At 39.1% G+C, this 20,015-nt stretch overlaps 1 protein-coding gene across 7 annotated transcripts in view; it reads right to left on the bottom strand.

Moving 5' to 3' along the window:
- The window catches only part of Phf20 (PHD finger protein 20), a 146,033-nt gene that overhangs the window by 37,797 nt on the left and 88,221 nt on the right, over positions 1-20,015 (bottom strand). For 6 of the 7 annotated variants that reach the window (XM_003467814.5, XM_063248434.1, XM_013150271.3 and 3 more), the window contains one exon: positions 2,626-2,904. The exons of the other annotated variant lie outside the window; for it this stretch is intronic. In XM_003467814.5, coding sequence (XP_003467862.2) covers positions 2,626-2,904 — 279 coding nt within the window. The remainder of the gene's footprint in view (positions 1-2,625; positions 2,905-20,015) is intronic. 7 annotated transcript variants of the gene reach the window in all.

The following is a 20,015-nucleotide window of genomic DNA, read 5'->3' on the forward strand; positions in this document are numbered from 1 at the left end:
TGCAAGCAGGTAGTCGTGAGTTCGATCCCTGGTACCGATAAAAACGAAAAAGACAAAAAAAAAAAAAAAAAAAAAAAAAATCAACAAATGAGCATGCCAATATAAACAAGCCAACCAGGAACTAAACTGTGCCAACAACCAGAAGTCTCCCTCCTGCTCCTCTTCCCCATGTAACATTCATCTACCTATCCCCAAAGAAAGCCAATTCCAAATGCTACAGATCACTTTTTAATAGTTTTTTGCTTTCTACAAACAGAACCCAAAATCTATGAGTTTATGCAGTCTTCTGCAGCTCAATTTTATGTGTGACCTACACATAGCCAGCTATTTGTGACTCATGCTCACTGCTGAGTGGCCCACTACCTTATCAAGATACCTGTGAATTAAAAAAAAAAAAAAAAAAAAAAATCACTCCAGGCATGGTGATGCATGCCTATAATCCCAGGACTCAGAAGGCTCAAGTAGGAGATTACTGTGAGTTCAGGGCCAGCCTGTACTGTAAAGCAAGACCCTGTCTCAAAAAACAGAAACAAACATTTGTATTTAGGACCTATGTTATTTCCAATTCCAAGTTGTTAAAAAAGAGTTTCTTTGAACATGCCCAATATTTGTATAAGCTCAACGAATGTACATGCCTTACATAATGATGTTCCCCTCTATGAAACAAATAATTTTATTTCTATTTTTTAGATAAGAAGAAGAGGGATTCATCAATTCCAGCGATGTGTTAGCAGAGGAGCTTGGTCTTACACTAAAGCCTTCAGGTTCCTTATACTGTTCCTTCCTTTCTCCCAACACAGTAATGAAAAAAGGGGCAGATACCTATACTTTTCACATCCAAGACATCAGCAGACAGGAGCAACAAAAGAGCCAAAACAGAGGGACTTGGAGAATGGTCCTCAGACCAGACTGAATCTTTCCACTCAAGCTTTCTCCCCCTAGCTGGAGTCACAAGAGCTGCCTGGCAGGAGATGGATAGAAGCTTTTTATTCTAATTTAAAAAGTAAAATACAAAGCAAGCATGATGGTACACACCTATAATCTCAGTTACTTGGGAGGATGAGGTAGAAGGATCAAAAATTTGAGGCCAGCCTCAGCAATTTAGTGAGACTTAGGCTAAAAATAAATTTTTTAAAGGGCTAGCTTCAAACTCATGGCAATCCTTCAGCCTTCCAAGTGCTGGGATTATAGTAATACACCACCATGCTCAGCAACACTTACGTAGTTCAATGGAATAGCTGAGCCAATAAACAAACAAACAAATAGTGATACTACTACAATTTCAGATAAACAAGCTGGGAAAATTGTAGAATTTCTTGGAAATTCATTACTTCTAAATTTCCCTTGAAATATATAATTTTTCAAATTTCTATACATTTCAGAAGAAACTTGCAAAAGATTCTTTCTGCAAGAAGAAATGAAATGAGAGTTTATATACTCCATACTACCACTAGTGTGGTTTCAACACAAAATAAACAGTGCTATTAGAACATACCTTCAACTAGTCAGGTATTTTGCCACACATCTGTAATCCTAGCACTTGAGAGTCTGAGGTAAGAAGATAGCAGTGAACTTAAGGCCAGCCTGGGCTACATAACAAAATCAAAGACAGCCTGAACTACATAAATATCTTTATCTGTGTATATATATATAGATATAATCTATATCTTTAACTATATATAGATATAGTTATAATCTATATCTTTAACTGCAATTAACAGGTAAAAAGAGGCAACATTTGCACCCAGTAGCAAAATCAAGTATCACTTTTTCATTCTTTTGTGTTTTCATCCTGCTGCAGCGATGGGGCACAAGAGGAGGGCAGAATGACAGCACCTTTTCTGTTCTGGACATAAATTCTCCCACTGACTTCCCTCAGAGGCTCCTTGCTTCATTACCCCTACTCATCCTGAGAGCATCAGAGCCTTCAACAGCTAGGTAATGTCAGGCTTGACTCGGGCATGGCATTCCCAGCACCCAACCTGTTTTTCAGCACCCACATTGTTCTCAGCAAAAACTGTAGCCCAGCACAGGTGCTGCATTTGGCAAACACAGGACAGGATGTCATAAAGAAGATATAAGGCTGAGCACATAATCTTCCTAGCACCAAGACATGTGATAACATCTATATATTCTTACCAGATGCTCTGAGAATTCTGACCACTGATGTTTGCTCAGACCTCCTCACATGATGTCCTTTGCCAGACCCCCTTAAGTGATACCTTGCCTGATCTCCGCATCCCCTTTTTCCAGCCCTCTAATAAAGCCGTATTTGTCTTTGCACTCTACAGATAGTCTTTTCGCCTTCCATCTGCCTGTACAGGTATATTAAATCTGGTGCCTCACTACCTTCACAGAAGCCTGTAAGATAGACTCTGACTCCCATTGTTTGTTACAGTTGACTTCCTCAAGGTAACTTGGGCAGCAAAGTAAAGAGACGAGACACAGGTATTCTTCCTTCCCCACAAGGTCCATAACTCTATGACACAACTTTTAAGGATCATATATCATTTTCCATATAATAGAATTCAACTGAACTACAACAATCCTTCTGTGTCAGAGACATAAGCACTGTGACTATGCAACAGAGCCCTTGATGAAACAGTGCAAAACCAAGATACTTACTTGGGGAACTCGTGGAGACTCGCTTCCTGGTCAAGCTCTCCTGGTTGGCCTTGTCAGAAGCTGAAGAGCCCCTTGTTTGGACATGCCTCTTCCCTGGGCTCTCCTCTGGCTCTGGCGACTTCTCCATTCCATGAAAATATTTCATGTGATAGTGCAGCAGTTTAGCTTTGCGAAAAAATTTTAAACAGTCCACAACCTTGCATCTAAATTTGTGGTCCAGGTCGACAGCTGGCACATTAGATGTCATAAAATCATCTGTTTTCTTAAAAGTATTTGGTACTGGGGAAAAAAAAAAAAAAAGCAAGATCCCTTGTGCTTATCCTAGTATTACAAAATATGCATTAGCGTACAGCAATGGAAAAATGAAAGAATGGCATGCATATGTAGCCAGAGACATCAAGTAGGCTGCCAATATTTCCCAAAATTATTGTATGGAAAGAATAAACACAACTTCAGGTAAATAACTATGATTCATTCATAAGACATCAGCATGTTTATTTTAACTAGCCTTCTCAGAATTTCACAGACTGGGAGAAGAACAAGGGAAAATTCTAAAGAAAATCAGGAATCTTAAACCAGCATTAGGGGTGGGAAGAGACTTGGGAACATCTCTAAGGGCTCTCTTTATGAAACCTAAGGGATTTTACAACAACAGTGTTTGCATAACTGTAGTACAATGTTCCAACAGTCTTAGTATTGAGCTTTGGAAAGCTTCACCATATACTTTGCTTTAGCATGTACTTTATTTGGTCAAAGGGACCCAGACATTGCAAGGAAAAACAAAAGAAAGCAACCAAGAGAATGGAGCTGGAGGACATGAGTAAAATTTGGAGGATGCAATGATCAAATTCAAAGAAACAAGTTGTTCTTCAAAAACCAAATAAACAGAAGGCAATAGTGTGTCATGCATCAGTAACAAAAAGTAAAGCCATCATAAGGTGTTCATGTGTGCCACACACTGCTCATTGAAGGCTTCCGTCCCAGCAATCTCACCCCAAAAAGAGCAGTCACCTGAAATTCAAGTCACTCCTCCTCTACAGACTGGGTCATCCAAGAGTATCCTTAATGGACCTTTCTTGGGTAAATAAAATTTTTCCTAAAAGCAATCATACATTTTCTATTAGAAATAAATAGCATGCTAAACTTCTGGTAAATGTTATGATAATTTTACCAAGTATCATTTCATAATCAGAAGAAATGTTTTTAAAAATTCCTTTTAACTTTATAAACTTTTTAGTTTTTTTTAACTTTTTGGCTCAGTTTAAAACAGAAACACACTGTACAAAAATCACTCCTGTGCAAAAAATTTTTCTGTTTAATATCCTTATTCTGCTTTCTGAGACAGACTTTCACTATGTACTCCAGGCTGGTCTTGAACTGCCAAGTGCTGGAATTACAGGGTGCATCACCATGCCTGGCTATATCCTTATTCTATAAGCTATTTTCTACTTTTGAAAACTTTTTTTGTTAAAGATAAAGGTATAAACACTTATCAGCATGGGCCTACACAGGATGAGGATCAGTATCACTGTCTTCTGTTCCAACATCTTGATGTACTGGAACAGTGCTGAAGAACCTATGGTCTGCATGCCGCAGCAAGTTGTGTCACTGAAAGCTCCAAAAGGTACACACCATCACTAAATTAGGTCTTCAATCCCCACTGAAAGGCTTGCCTGAGCCTCTTCTTAAGAGTTATCACCTTCCCCAGAAATAGATCCATGGTGGTTTGCTTGTTTTGTTTCTGTTTTCCATCACATATTGTTATATTTTCTATATATGTTCTTCTATGTTACCCTAAAGTTCATGTGTTAAAGGCTTCCCCAATGCATACACATTCAGAGATAGGGCCTTTGGGAAGTAACTGGGTCATGAAGGCTCTGACCTCATTAATAGATCCATCCATTTGATAGATCCATAACTTCATGGGCTTCTGGGAGGTGGTGAAAGTTTTAGGAGTACAGCCTAGTTGGAAGAAGTAATTTGTTGGGGTCATGCCTTAATAAATGGTGTGTTTTCTCTCCTTTTTTTCTTGTTCTCCTCCTCTTTCTTTCCGTCTTTATCCCTATCCCCACCACCATGAGAAGAGCGGCTCTGCTCTACCATACTCTCTACCACGATGTTCTACCTTGCCACAGACCCAAGCAATATGGCCATAAGCCAAGTCAGCCATGGTGGCACATGCCTGTAAGGTCAGAAGTTAAGAGGTAGAGGCAGAGGGATCACCACAAGTTTAAGGTCACCCTGGGCTACACAGTGAGTTCAAGGCCAGCCTGAACTGCATAGTAAGACACTGTCTCAAAACCAAAACAATAATTGCCAAAATACACCTTTCTTCCTCTAGTTTGATGTCTCTGTTATTTTGTCAAAGTGACAGTAAGCTGATTAATACAGATTCACTTACAAGCAGATAAAAGTAAAAGATTCCTAAATTCAATCAAATAGTACTCTACATTTCAAAATTAGACTGATGAACAAAGGATGCTGTTACATAAACAGTTCAAACATATAAAAAATTATATACACATATATACACTCCCCCCAAAAACACAATGGCTTAAAATCATTTTCTGCCAATAACAAGATATATAAAGCCTCTAAGGCTGGGGATATAGCTCAGTGGCAAAGGACTTTAATAGGGGGCTCCTAAATTAGCCATAGGTAAAAAATAAATAAATAAAGACATTAACATGAAGTGCAATGAAACACATACTTCTCAAACAAATAATTATATAGGAAAAGTATGCAGTAAAGAAAATTCATGTCCTAGTACATACATCCACACCCAACAATGAATACAAAATCATTATGTATTATAAACATGTATTAATAAAAATTATTTAAAACAATTTTCTAAAACCTTAAACTTCTAATACCATATATCCTAAAATTCTTACTTAAAAAGCAAATGATTCCTCTGAATGACCTCCTCTTGGGCCTACCATATACAATATAAAACTTCATACCCTCATAGGTTAGAAAGGTTAAATATTGTCCATTCCATATGGTTCAACCTTTTCTATATGGAAAATAGGTCTTCAAAAGTTACTGCAGACAATTTGATTTACAACTGCACAAAGTTAAGGTTCAAGGTCAAAGGTAAGGTTCAAAGTCACACTGCCTGTGAGTGAGGGCAGCAGTGGTTAAGCCCAGCTACAGAAAGCTCAGACAACACTGGACTTCTTAGAAGCCCTGATTTGTGATAAACTCGTTTACAATGCAAAAGTAGACTACCAAAGTACATTTTGGAATTTTAAAAGAAAATTTAAAGTTAAAAATGAGAAACTTGAACCAATTTCATAAACAATTATCATTCTAGAGGCTGGGGATTTAGCTCAGTGGCATAAGCGCCTGCCTGGCAAGTGTGAGGTCCTGAGTTCAATCCCCGTGCCAAAAAAAAAAAAGAAATTACCATTTATATTGGTTTATGTCGGTGGCCCCCAGGCCTCATGCATTTGCATTATGCACTTTTGACTGGTTCATTGTCTAGCGCTTGGATAAGGGATGTGTTACACTGGCCTAGGGGTGAAGCCAGGATGTGATGTAATGGCAGGAAGAAGGCGTGTCTTGCTCTTTTGCCAGTTTCTGCCTTGCTGTTTTTGCAGCCACCATGAACTGTGGCCCAGCCATGACACCCTGCCTTGGAGCCAACTGAGTATGGACTGAAACCTCCAAAAACTGCAAGAAATAAACCTTTCCTTTCCCAACTTTTGGCATCAGGTATTTTGTCTCAGCAACCAGTAAAAAATAACTAAGACACCATTCTATTTAAAAATTCTACAAAATTCTTCTATACAAACACAAGCCATCTCCACTATGCAAACAGCACAAAGGCTACAAGTGTGGGCTCTGCAGCTAAATGACGTGTTTCTATACCAGTTTCTCATTTTGCCTTAGTTTCTTCATGTGCAGGGTAGAAATAATACTGGTAACTATTTCACTGAGTTGTAAGCTTTAAATAAACTGCAATCAAGCATGATGTGACATGCTTGTAATCCCAGTTACTTGGGAAGCTGAGGCAGAAGGTTGAGGCAAAAGGCTCAGACATTCATAGGCCAGCCTGGGCAACTTGATCCTGTCGGGCAATGGAAGAGGGAGAGGAAGGGGGGTAAGGGAAGCAAAAGGAAGAGAGAGGAAAGAGAAAGGAGAGAGGGAGAAAGGAGAGGGGAGAGGGAGAGGGGAGAGGGAAAAGAAATTATATGTTAAAGAGCCTAGAAAAGTATAAGTGCTCTCAAATGCTGGCTAGCTAATATTACTATACAGTATCATTTTGAACAGAGAGCTTCCAAGGAAGCAATGTGCTCATAAGAAGAAAAGTCTCACAATTACAGGCCTTAGTGCATGCTAATGCCAGAAGTATACTGAATAAAGGAAGTAGCCCAACTTTCAACTCCAGTTCTACCCTTCATCAAAAACAAAAGTAAACTGTACAAATTAATTTGGTTACCTAGCTTCTTAACTATAAAAAGGAGAAATATCTGTTTCAAAGAGTTGGAGAAAGGCTATAGATAACATATGTATTTTGACAAAAAGCAGCTGACCCATAAGTGGAAACTATTATCATTTCTAGTACACATCTTTGGGCAAGCAGGCTTATGCTGTTTCTAGAATATGGCCAGGGACAGTCATTATAATTATCAACCAAGTGTGAACTATTTCTTCAACCATCCTTCAAGTGCCCTGGTGAGTAGTGGGAAGACATTACCCTTTAAAGTTCTAGGTTCTGTCTATACCTTCTAGAAATGTGAAGTCCAAAGTAATCCACAAGATTCTTAATATGGTGAACCACAATTCAGTGAAATTAATATTTCCACTGTTTAATACATCTTTATTAAGGTAGTCAAAGATTTTTTTTAAAATAGTCTCATTATATGATGCTGGATGGTACCAAGCTTAGTTTACCAAGACCTTGAACACTGCTTTGTCTTTTTAAAATATCAAGTGCATTTCACCTTCTCTCAAACAGTTCTGGGACTCTCAAATGGTTCCGGAATCTGTACGTTGGAATTACATTTATTCCTACTAACTTCCACCTCCATCTGATTATTTTAGTCTAAGATTCTTCCCTCCCGCTCCCTCCCCACCCTTTCTCTACTGGCTCTGTAGCCCACTGTCCTCAAACTCACTGTTTAGCCTCCCAAGTGCTGATATTACAGGCATGCACCCATGGCCAGCTTAAGAATTCTAACTCCTGGTTATATAAAACTATGTATAGCGCAGATGTTTATCCAAGTCATTGAAAATCATGACCAGCACCTGAGGACAGCCTTCAAAACAGCCTTTAGGCTAACATCAATCAGTCAATCTACACTCTATAGACAAAGTTTTCTAAGCCAACTCAGCTTTATCTGGACAGGTATATGAAGGTATCATATACTTCCCCCTTGTCCACAAACAGATTTCAAGACAAATGTGGTCTAAGTATCCAAAAGGAAGGCACACCTGGTCTGACAGTCTAACCATCTAGCAATCCTTTCAAAAGAAAACAAAGTTAGTTCAGCAGGATGAAAACTCACAGCAAAAGCAAAAGGGAAAGGGAAAGGGAAAGGCAGGACACATGGTCTTCCAAAAAAAACGTACGTGACACAGGCAGACTAGCTGCCTCTGAGGGGTAACACAAGGATCAAAGAGGCTCAAGTGGACAGAAAAACACTCCAATGAGAAGGTATTGCAAGGTGTCACCATCACAAAGCCCCTGGCCAAGCCAATAACTCCTTTCAAGAAGACACTAGAAACAAAAAGTTGCTGAAGCTGGGCTTGGTAGCACACATTTATAATCTCAACAATCTGGGAAGCTGAGGTAGGAAGATTGCACATTCAACCTCAGACTAGGCAATTTAGCGAGACCTGTCTCAAAATTTCAGGTCTGGGGATGCAGCTCAGCATGAATTCAATGGGTTGGCAGGCCAGGGCTGGTTTTATGCAATGGAGGAAACACTGAAAGACATTATGAATCTTCAACCACAGAAATTCTCGAAGTTAGACTTCCCAAAACACAAACACAGCAAAGTATAACTTGCTGATATGTAAGTCCTTCTGATTATCAGCCTGTTAGTAATCTATTCTGCATTACTAGAAAAAACACAAGCATCAGGGTAAGGAAGGCATAAAATGGGTTATAAATCAGCTATGGTAAACAGCCTGTGCAAAAATCTAATAATTACACAACTATAATTTCAGAATCAGAAATCAAAAAATAGATAAAATATTGTGCAGCAAGTATCCCACTTATGAACAAGTTCCATTCTGAGAGAATGTAAGTTGGATTCATTAATAAGTTGAGCAAAGTGAGTCTCACGCATCTTTGACACAAATATGCAACGTATATTGCTCTGCACTGCCTAGCAGTCCCCTCCATATCACCAGTGATCTTGCCGTGGCTGCCGGACATCCTGGCACTGAAGGAGCACTATACAGTAAGCACACAGCAGAACAGCGACAACATCTGGCAGACACGTGAGCTACTTCTGCAATTTGTTTACATCTAGAATGTTTATAATGTGAGTTCCACAGGTTTCTGTGAAAGTTTACAAGTCCAGGACTTACTATATAGGAATAAAATGTTTTTCTGATGGTGGGTGGGTGGGTGTGTGTGTGTGTGTGTGTGTGTGTGTGTGTGTGTGTGTGTGTGTGTGTGTATTTTAGATACAGTCTCACTATATAGGTCGGGCTTCGAACTCATGGTGATTCACTTATCTTGGCCTCCCAAGTGCTAAGATTACAGGCATGTGCCACCATACCTGGCTGTTTATGCATTTTAATGAGAAAATGTTTCAGATGTGTTTTTTAAAAAAATACACACAAGAAGAAAAGACATAAACTCCCCATGACTTAAGCAACTGTTCCTTTCTCATTAAAATCTTATAAACTGAACTGTTTTACTCCTAAAGAACAAATTTTTAGATACAAGAAATATTTTTTCCACACTCTCCTAATTTTCCCATTCTACCACAAAAGGAAGTACAGTATTCTATATGCACAATGAAAGCTACCAGCTCAGCCAGTGTAGGCTGTGTGGTTGCTGCTGCCTGACATGGTCCTTCTACATACAAACCAATAAAATGATCAAGATACGATACTAGTTTGTAAAATGGAACAGATTAACTACTGCAGACATTAACAAAAACGATGGCTGTCTATTACAGGGGGACAGGTAGCCCCACCAATTATAAATTTCCTAAGATTGTAAATGTATATTTTATTATCTTGTGTAAAATATTCATTTTAATATTCAAATATTTTACATTATTAATATTAATTAATATTACAATATTATTCAAATATTTTACATTATATTTTACATATGTTATATTATACTGCTATAACATTAATAAATACTTAGAGACAAAACATCAATGTAAACAATTAAATAATAATGACTTTTTATGGAACTTCAACTTCTAAAGAGATCAATTTTGGTTTTGTTTCTTCTTTTCTACTTTTTCGTGTTTTGTGTTTTGTTTTTTGCAGGATTAAACCCAAGTCTTTATACCAAGCTATATCCCTAACTTTTTTTCTTTCTTTAAATTTTTCCTTCTTTCCTTTTTGCTTATTTTTTGAGGTGAGGAAGAGTCTTGCTACATAGTTCAGGCTGGCCTACAATTCACAGAGATCCTTCTGCCTCAGCCTCCCAAGTGCTGAGACTATGGGTTGTTGCCACCACTCCAGCTACTCATTTTTTTTTTTTTTACTTTATGATAGAGCCCTGTTGCTGTTGAATCCCTAAATTGTCCAGTCTTGGCTCAAACTTCTTATCCTCCTGTTTCAGTACTTAAGGGTGCTGGAAATACAGTTGTGTCACCATAAAGAATTCCAAGTTCTCTAAAATATTCTAAAAGCCATATTGCAATAGATATGTTTTAATGTGTGCAGTGCTAGGGACTGAAATCAGCCATTTTTAAAATTTTATTTTGAAACAGAGTCTCACTAAATTCCCAGGCTGACCTCAAACTTTCGATTGTATGTCTCAGCCTCCTGAATACCTGGGATTACAGATGTGTACCACCATGGCCAGGTGCAACATTTTTGTATTTTCATATTGTATTCCTCCACCAAAACAAACTTGGTAATGAAAATACTGTCAAGAAACCAGGATCTAGTCATGATAGAGTACTCTTTAATCCCAGAATCTTGACAGGCTGAGCCAAGAAGATCAATGCCAAACTGGCATGTTGGTGCACCCCTGAAATCTTAGCTCTCAGGAAGATAAGGCAGAAGGATCACCATGAGTTCAAGACCAGCCTGGGATACATACTGAGTTCATGGCCACTCTTAATTACATAACAAGACCCTGTCTCAAAAAAAGAGAAAAAAAAGTTCAAGCCCAGTCTGGACAATTTTTGTGAGACCTGTCTGAGAATGAGGTAATATAGCTCAGTGGTACAGCACTTACCTGTCATGTACTTGGCCCTGGACTCAAATCCCAGTACAGTAAAGAAAGAAAGTAGGGAGGAAAGAGGGAAGGAGAGCAGCTTGAGTGGGGTATCACCCAATGGTACAGTGCATACTTACTGTGCACAACTGCCTGGGTTCAATCTCCAGCACCCGATGAATAAACAAAATTGGAAGAAAGGGCTGGGGATATACCTCAGCAGTAGAGGGTTGCCTAGCATGCTTGTGGCTCTGGATTTAAGGAAGTACAAGGAAGGAGAGAGGAGGAAAATGGAAGGGAAAGAAATAGAAAGGAATGGAGAAAAGGGGATAAACAAACAAACTGGGAGACCACTGGTTCCCAAAAGGGCCTGGTGAGTCACATTCTGCTATAGCCCAGGTTATATACAGTGTGTGTAAGGAGGGGAGTGGCAGTTTATTTGTAACGTATCACTGATGGCACCTGCTAAGCAACATCATCCCCTCTTGGAATATTATGATCTTTGTCAACATGAGAGAAGTTACCAAGAAGCAGAGGGCAAAGGAGAGGGATCCTCAAGGCTGAAAAGCAAGAGATCAAGAGTAAACCAACTTACTCCCATTTTAGAAATCACCATTTCCAAGTAGTAACTGATACTACGGTTTAGATGCTCCATGTCTATCTGCATGTTTAACAAATTTTTGTTTGAAGGAATATAGTGTTTCCTGGGTATCTGAGCTCAAAATCTCAAGAGTCAACTTTTGCTCTTGCCACTCCTAAATTCCTACTATATATTCGTATGTGCAGAGAAGAATTTACTTTTAACAACATTAACAATAAACAACGGTCTTTTTAATCTTTTTCTTTTTCCTAAAGGAGTATGTGACTGATTCTTAATACTCCTTGCCTTCTGGTATTCGTTCACTTGTGTATTCTCTTCCCTGAAAAGTGCACAGCAAGAGCAAAGAGACCAACATGTCTCCAACAGAATATGGCAAAGGTGACAATCTGGTCAGCTTTGTGACCTATTACATAAGATTATTAATTAACAACCATCTTATTAGTAGATGTTCTCCTTTGGAGACTTAATGAAACAAGTTTTTATATTCTGAGGTATTTTGCAGAGACAAGAAATGAGAATGACAGAGACAAAATCAAGACCCTCAGTCTCCCGGCCTACAAGGAACTGAAAACTGCCAGCAACCACGAGTGTTCAGATAAGACCGCTATCCTGGCCAAGCCCTCAACTCCAAATCCAAAGAAAGTAAGAAAATAAATGTGTTGTGTTAAGCTATTATATATGTAATAATATTGCCATACCATAGCAGATAATGAGTGTGAGCAGAAGCCCTCTGAGTTTTCTTTTTTGGTACCAGAGATCAAATTTAAAATATGACTTGGGGCTGGGGCTTTAGCTCAGCGGCATAAGTGCCTGCCTGCCAAGTACGAGGTCATGAGTTTGATTCCCAGTATCAAAAAAAGGAGGAGGAGGAGGAGGAGGAGGAGGAGCAGGAAGAAGAAGAGGAAGAGGAAGAGAAAGAAGAAGAAGAAGAGGAAGAAGAAGAAGAAGAGGAAGAAGAAGAAGAAGAGAAGAAGAAGAAGAAGAAGAAGAAGAAGAAGAAGAAGAAGAAGAAGAAGAAGAAGAAGAAGAAGAAAAAGAAGAAGAAGAAGAAGAAAGAGAGAGAGAAAGAAAGAGGAAGAAGGAAGAAGAGGATGACAACCACAAAGACGACGACGACGACGACGTGACACAACGACAAGGACAAGGACGAGGACGACGACGACGACAACACGGGCATCAAAAAATGATCAAACAAGAAAGCATGAACTCACAACATTCACTTGCCAAGCAGGTACTGTGCCACTGAGCTATGTCATCCTCAGCCCTCTCATTTTCTATGTACCTACTTGGTACTTTATCCTTCTCCTTTTACAATAAGCAGACATTATTTTTTACACTAAAAAAGCTTTTAAATTATATTTTCTATTTTTAAAAAATCCTGTCTAGTCCTTTTTTGTATGATCCCTGCCAGGAACTCAAATCCTCACCATCAGATGACCCTGATGATACTTAGTCTGACCTTACACAAGCAACATACCAATCTAACTGCCATCCTGCTTTCCAAACTCATTTCCAGTTTTTCCACAGTCAGGGCTCAGTTCCTGCCTGTCAACTGCTGGCCCCAGTGACTGCTTCACACCCTTATAGCCCATGCTTCTGCTTATCTTGTGCCCTCTTTCCTGCCATTCCTCCTTGGCTCAACCAAGTACAGACTTGTTCCAGGTTTGGCTGACTCCACAAACAGGAAGGGATCCAAATGGCACTGGCTCTCAGGGACTACACACCATCCACTCCTGGTACAAATGACTACCTGCTGTACTTCGTCATTAGCACTCAGCATCTGTTCCTGGATCTTGCCACTTCTCTAGCCAGTGGAAAAGGCCACTTCTCATTCTCTGGGGTCACCTCAGAACCAGTCCCAACACAGCTGCTTCCTTATCAGCAATGACACTGCATGGCCTACTAGTTTCATACCTTTTGACATGTACTTTAACTATGATAAATACAGGGCAGCAGTGGAGGACTAAGAACTGAGCTCAGAGCCTTCCTAACAAGCTACAACTTCAGCTCTTTTTGGAGACAAGGTCTTATTAATTTGCTAAGTTACCCAGGTTGCAATCCTAGGTAACTTAGTGACTTAGCAAGGTATCATCTCAAAATAAGAAAATACAGCTAAGAGAGGTAGGGCACACCTGCAATCCCAGCACTTGGAGGCTGAGACCAGCCTGGATATACAGTGAGTTCAGAGCCAGCCTGAAAAGTCAAGTAAATATTCACAAGTCCAGTCAAATGCTTGGAATAGAAAAACACAGAAATGTCCACAAATAGAGGAGCAGTTAAACTATGTCAAGTCTTCATTATGTAATTCTAATAGACTACTAAAAATATAGCTCCATACTTGCTGATATGAAAATTATATGATACAGATGTATGTTGCTAAGTGAAAGCACAAAACTGCTATATAACCAAGTGGCACTATTTGTGTTCATATGTGAAAAGAGAGAGAAAAAAAGATGTTTGTTGTAAAAGTGTGCTGAGGGGCTGGGGATTTAGCTCAGGGGCATAAGCGCCTGTTTTGCAAGCGTATGGTGATGAGTTCAATCCCCAGTACCGACAAAAAAATAAAAAAATAAAAATAAAAGTGTACTGAAAGAAAACCAGAAGAATAGAAATCAAACTGTTAACAATGGTTATCTATGAAGAGGGGCTTAAAAATAAGGCAAGTAGTAAAGAGGAATTTCTACATTTTCTCTGCATACTCCAGGAACAATAAGCACACTTGATAATTAGGTAACTTGGTTTAAATACATTTTCCACCTGAGAAACCAGAATATCTTGAAGAAACCTCTAAATCCAGGATTGCATAATACAAGACGAGCTTGGAATACCTTGTTATTGCAGAAAATAAAAAAGCGATCAAAGGATGAAGACATAGAAGCCAATTTAAAAGGCTCCCACTGGCTGCATCTGGGATGACACAGATATTAAAAGAAATAATGACAGGAACAGATTATAATCTACAGAATAAAGAAAGAATTCACGGGGGCTGGAGATTTAGCTCAGCGGCATAAGCGCCTGCCTTGCGAGCAGGCGGTCGTGAGTTTGATCCCCGGTACCGATAAAAAAGAAAAAAAAAAAAAAAGAAAGAAAAAATTCACTAGTCTATACTGATATGAAGAGAGGGAAGGAAAGGAGGGAGGAATAGTTTCTCCTTATGACAGAATACAAAATAATAACTACAGAAGAAATTATTGGAGTTAGATATCACCACTTATCACCTGTCAAAGTAAAGTTGTTTCAAGCAAGAAACGTTAGTGGATGCTAACACAGTGAGTAAATGGTGAGAAAACAGACTATTTTCAGAATCTCAAAGTATCTTCTCACAAGAAATTAATTCATTATAAAGGGATAAATAGCTTTACAACAGAGAGATCTGATGCCTGTAATTCCAGCATTCAGGAGGCCAAGGCAGGTGGGCTACTCTGAGTACAAAGCCAGCCTGGGACACATAGTGAATAAAGCCAACCTGTACCACATAGTAAAAGCCTGTCTTTAAAAAAATAAATAAATAAAGGCTGGATGTGGTGGCACACACCTGTAATCCGAGCACTGGGAGACTGAAGCACAAAGATCACTGTAAATTCAAGGCCAGCATGGGGCTACCAAGTGAGTTCAAGACCAGTCTTATGCACAACGAAACCCTGTCTCATAAAGGCTGAGAGCAAGAACGAGAACAATCTGGTAAATACTATGGAGAGCAAATAAAGTTAATACTACCAGTAAATGGGACAAACAAGTATTCAGTGTGCTTCCTGATAGAATACACATGAAAATACACATGCTGAGCCGGGCGTGGTGGCTCACGCCTGTAATCCCAGCACTCAGGAGGCTGAGGTGGGAGGATCTTGCGAGTTTGAGACCAGCCTGGGTTACAAAGTGAGCTCAAGACCAGCCTGAACTGCATAGTGAGACCTGGTCTCAAAAAAGACCAAAAAAAAAAAAAAAAAAAAAAAGAAAGAAAGAAAGAAAAAGAAAATACACATGTTTAGGTGGAAAAGTAAATACAGCAACCAAAGTCTAATAATGGAAATATATCAGAAAAACCCAGGAGGAGACATTACATTCTTCAAAAATGTCCAAGTCCTGAAAGACACAGAGGGGAGAACTATTTCAGATTAAGGGAGACAAAAGAAACATGACAACTAAATTCAATTTATAGTCCTAGATTGTATCTTGACCATCCCACCTCAAAAATTTCCCCCACTTTTGCCATAAAGAACATTATTAGAACTGGTAGTTTGAAAAAGTTTTTATACTGATTATTATACTGTAAAAACACATGCTTGTTGTTAGGAACCATACACTGTTTTAAACTGGGCACGGTAGTGCAATACCTGTAGCCCCAGCACTTAGGAGGTTGCAGCAGGAGAGGCCACACAGGTTAAAGGCCAGCCTAAACCACATAGTGAGTTCAAGGCTAGCTTGAACTACATAGCATGACTGTCTCAAAATTCAAAAACAAATAACATCAATGTTTTATTTAGGTGTAAAGGCCTATAGCATTTTTTAAAAATTTAGAAAAACTAGTAAAAAACAGAAATATTAATAAACACAGGAAATTGCTAACAAATGAACTTAGATTGTCTAAGACAGGACCTAAATTAACCAGACTGTGTTCAGACTTGTGATCCTCTTTGTCTCAGCCTTCCAGAATGCTGGGATTTTATGTCCATAAGAATTCAAAATGAAAACTAGAAAAATATACACAGTCTAGGGATATAACTTCAGTGGTACTGTACGTGCTTAATAAAAAACAAGGGCCTGAGTTCAATCCCTAGAACCAAAGAGAAAAAGACACACACATACCCCTACCTATCTTTAGATTCATATACAGAAAAGGTATTAGGGGCTGGGGATTTAGCTCAGCGGCATAAGCGCCTGCCTTGCAAGCGCACCATTGTGAGTTCGATCCCTGGTACCGATAAAAATAAAAAATAAAAAATAAATTTTAAAAAATTTTAAAAAAAAGGTATTTAATTCAGGAAAAATACTTTTAAGGCCACAGAATAGCTGAATGGAAGGAAAGCAATCCTGCCATCCACAGTTCTGGTAAACATTTCAAGGCTTTGTCCTAACATTTGGCACTTACAAAAAAATCACTGAGCATTTATTCCACAAGATGGCAGAGCTGTTCCAAATCCTGAGCTGGGTTTAGAGCAGCTACTCTGAACTAGACATATGGTCTTGGCCAGCTCCTTATCCTGCTGCCTATGTGCCTAGCCCACACTGATTACTTAGACAGTAACTCCATCTCAGTTTAGATTCACCCAGGCTGTGGGAGCAGCTTGCAGCAGTGGTCACAAAACAGCGACAAACTGATGATCTGCCCCATTTCCTGTTCACTTACTTACATAATACATTCCTAGTGAATGAGTTTTCAACATCCTCCCTCTCCCACAGCAATCCTTCCCATTCGTCCTATATTCACCAAAAAGCCTTTGTTCCATAAGAAACAGCAGAATACCACATTCCACTTTCAGACCAACAGCTCATCCTCTTCACCCAAAACAAGAATCCCAAATGCTACCCAGCCTGGAATACTAATGTGACATAAACCACTGCCCTTCAAACCCAGGCACCCTCCAGTCTCTCGTGTACACACTACTACACCGAGTGCCCTGCCTGGAAGCCAGAGTACTCTGCGTCACAGTATGCAAAGTCCTTCAAGGCAGTACCTCTGTTCCCTTCATGTGACAGCACTAGCATCTCATCAGATAGAATGAGGGACTCAGCCAGGCATGGTAGCACACACCTGTAATACCAGCAGACGAGAGGCTGAAACAAGAGGATCACCATGAGTTCAAAGCCCAGCCTGGGCTATATAGTGTGCTCAAGGCCAGTCTGCACTATGCACTAAGACCCTGTCTTAAAAAAAAAAAAAAAAAAGATTAAGGACTCAGCTGGAAGGCAAGAATTACACGGCATTACCAATCAGTGAGAAGCATATAATTGGCTAAATCACTCCTCCTTGCCATACACTACACTCCTTGTTTATAAAAGAGGGAAAGTAGTGGTGAAATTTTAGAAGTAACTACAGTGTATTTCAATATGAGCTAGATAAATTAGGGAACATCCATATAATGAAATGAACTATTAGGACCTGGTATTTATATCAGCAGCATAAGCATCTACCTGGCAATTGTGAGGTCATGAGGTTGTGAGTTTGATTCCACATACAAAAAAAAAAAAAGAAAGAAAGAAAGAAAGAAAACAAAAGAAAAGAAAGAAAGAAATGACTTGTTATATCCTTTGAGAAGACAGGAGTAGCATGTGTTTTATATGCACAGAGTCACATCTAGAGGCTGGAAACACACAATGACTTGTACTGTGGCTGGCTCCTTGAAGAAACTGAGCTATGCAATGGGCAACCTATTATTTTTTTATTTTATTAGGTTTTAATTATGAAAGATTTTTTCTTTTGGTAGTACTGAGAAATGAAGACACAGCTTTCATGAGCTACATCTCTATTCATTAATCATCCATGACACAGAGTCTCATGAAATCACAAAATGCCCCAATGGGACTTAAATCCTCAATCTCCTGCCTTAGTCTCCCAGAATGCTAGGGTTGCCACTGTGCCACCATGCCCAGCTTACTTGGTTTTAGTATTTCCTAGCACACACTGGTTTCAAAATTACAGGGAGAAGCTGTCTCTATCTGTCTGTCTCTTTTGTTCTCTGTTTCTTTTTGGAAAAAGGTTCTCACTATGTCACGCAGGCTCACCTCAAATCTGTGGTCCTCTAGCCTTAGCCTTCAGAGTAGATGAGATTGCATGTGTGTACTACCATTTCCAGTTTAAAATAATTAAAAATTTTCTCTTTTGCACTGGTGATTGAAACCAGGACCTCCCATAAACTGGGCAAGTACTGTGACAGTGAGCCACATCCCCAACATTTTTTAAATTTTATTCTTGGATAGGTTAAGTTGTTCAAGATGTTCTGAAAGTTGATATACTCCTTCATTGGACTCCAGAGTAGCTAGTGTTATAGGCACACAACACAAAGCCCAGTAAATTAATTTTCAAATAGGGGTCCCCCAGTCTGAGATTTAGAGAGTTCAAGGCCAGCACAGCATAAACTACAAAAGGAGACAATGTCAAAATGGAAAAAGGGAAAAAAAAAAAAAAAAAAAACTGCCCTAACTCAGAGACTAGTTATAAAAGCTGATCAAAATTCCAGCATCTCCTAAGACAGGAGAAACACAAGTTGGGCCCAGCCTCAGGAACTCTGCATGACTCTTGTCTTGAAATTTAAGAAACATTTTGAGACAGGGTCTTGCTATGTAGTTCAGGCTGGCCTTGAGCTCACTATACAGCCCACTCTGATTTCCAACTCCTGCCTCAGCATCCTAAATGCTGGGATTACAGGTTTGTTCCACAATGCCCAGCTTGGGAGAAAAAAATTTATTCATAAAGGGCTAGGAATCTACTGTGAAGGCTCTGGGTTCAATCCCTAGTAAAAAGATGGGAAAAGAGGAAAAAAAGAAAGGTAGAGAAGAAGGAAGGGGAAAAGAAAGAAGAGATGAGAATAGTAAGTAAACCAAGCAAGTTGGCATATGCCAATACTCCCAGCACTTAGGAAGCTGAAATAGGAGGATCAAAATTTTGAAGCCAGTATGAGTTACACATGATAGATAAGCTCAAGGCTAGTTGGGGCTACATAGTAAAATTCTGTTTCCAAAAAAAAAAAAAAAAACTGTAGGAAAATATTTAATGGATTACTGATTGTAAAAAATCAAATTTCATTTAATAATCAAAATTAAGTGAAATTTTTCATTAATTTCTCTTCATGACTCAAAAATGAATATACTAAGCCCACATATGCCATAGGAAGATATGAAAATGGTTCCTAATCTCTTTATGGGTGTGGTTCTGCTCTTTTCTTTTTATCTCTTCCATCTGTTTTTAGTCTTCAGCACCAGTTTCCCCAAGTTGGGGAGATCTCCCTTTGTCCTCCAACTTTAACCTCTTCCTCTTCTTCCACTTCTCTATTTTCTCCTTAATCCATTTTAAATTTGAAGCCTTGAGGGCAAAATTGACACAGTACAGACTTACATATTGCATTTAATTATCTGGTTTGTTTTAAATTTTAATATACAATAATACATCTAGTTCATATGGTTAAAAGTTGCAAATTAAGGGCTAGCTCAGTTTGTTGTTTCCTAGGCTGTGTTTCATGCTTCTGGTACCACTCATGCCAAAACTGACCTAATTGTTCTAAACAGCTGTTGGTCCCGATACTCCATGACTGAATTAAGGGTCACAGGAAATACAGCGGCACAGTGCCAGACAACAAGGGACAAAGCCAATTAACAACTTCTCATTGTCAACAAACTGAAGAGACAAAATCTTCCAACAGACTCAAAACCTGAAAACCAGCTATACCTGGAAGATACCTCAAAGAACTATTAATCACCAAAGGG

Source organism: Cavia porcellus, unplaced genomic scaffold (genome assembly GCF_034190915.1).
Source record: "Cavia porcellus strain 051 isolate PalLab524CR breed Dunkin Hartley unplaced genomic scaffold, mCavPor4.1 scaffold_5, whole genome shotgun sequence".
NCBI classification, from domain to species: domain Eukaryota; kingdom Metazoa; phylum Chordata; class Mammalia; order Rodentia; family Caviidae; genus Cavia; species Cavia porcellus.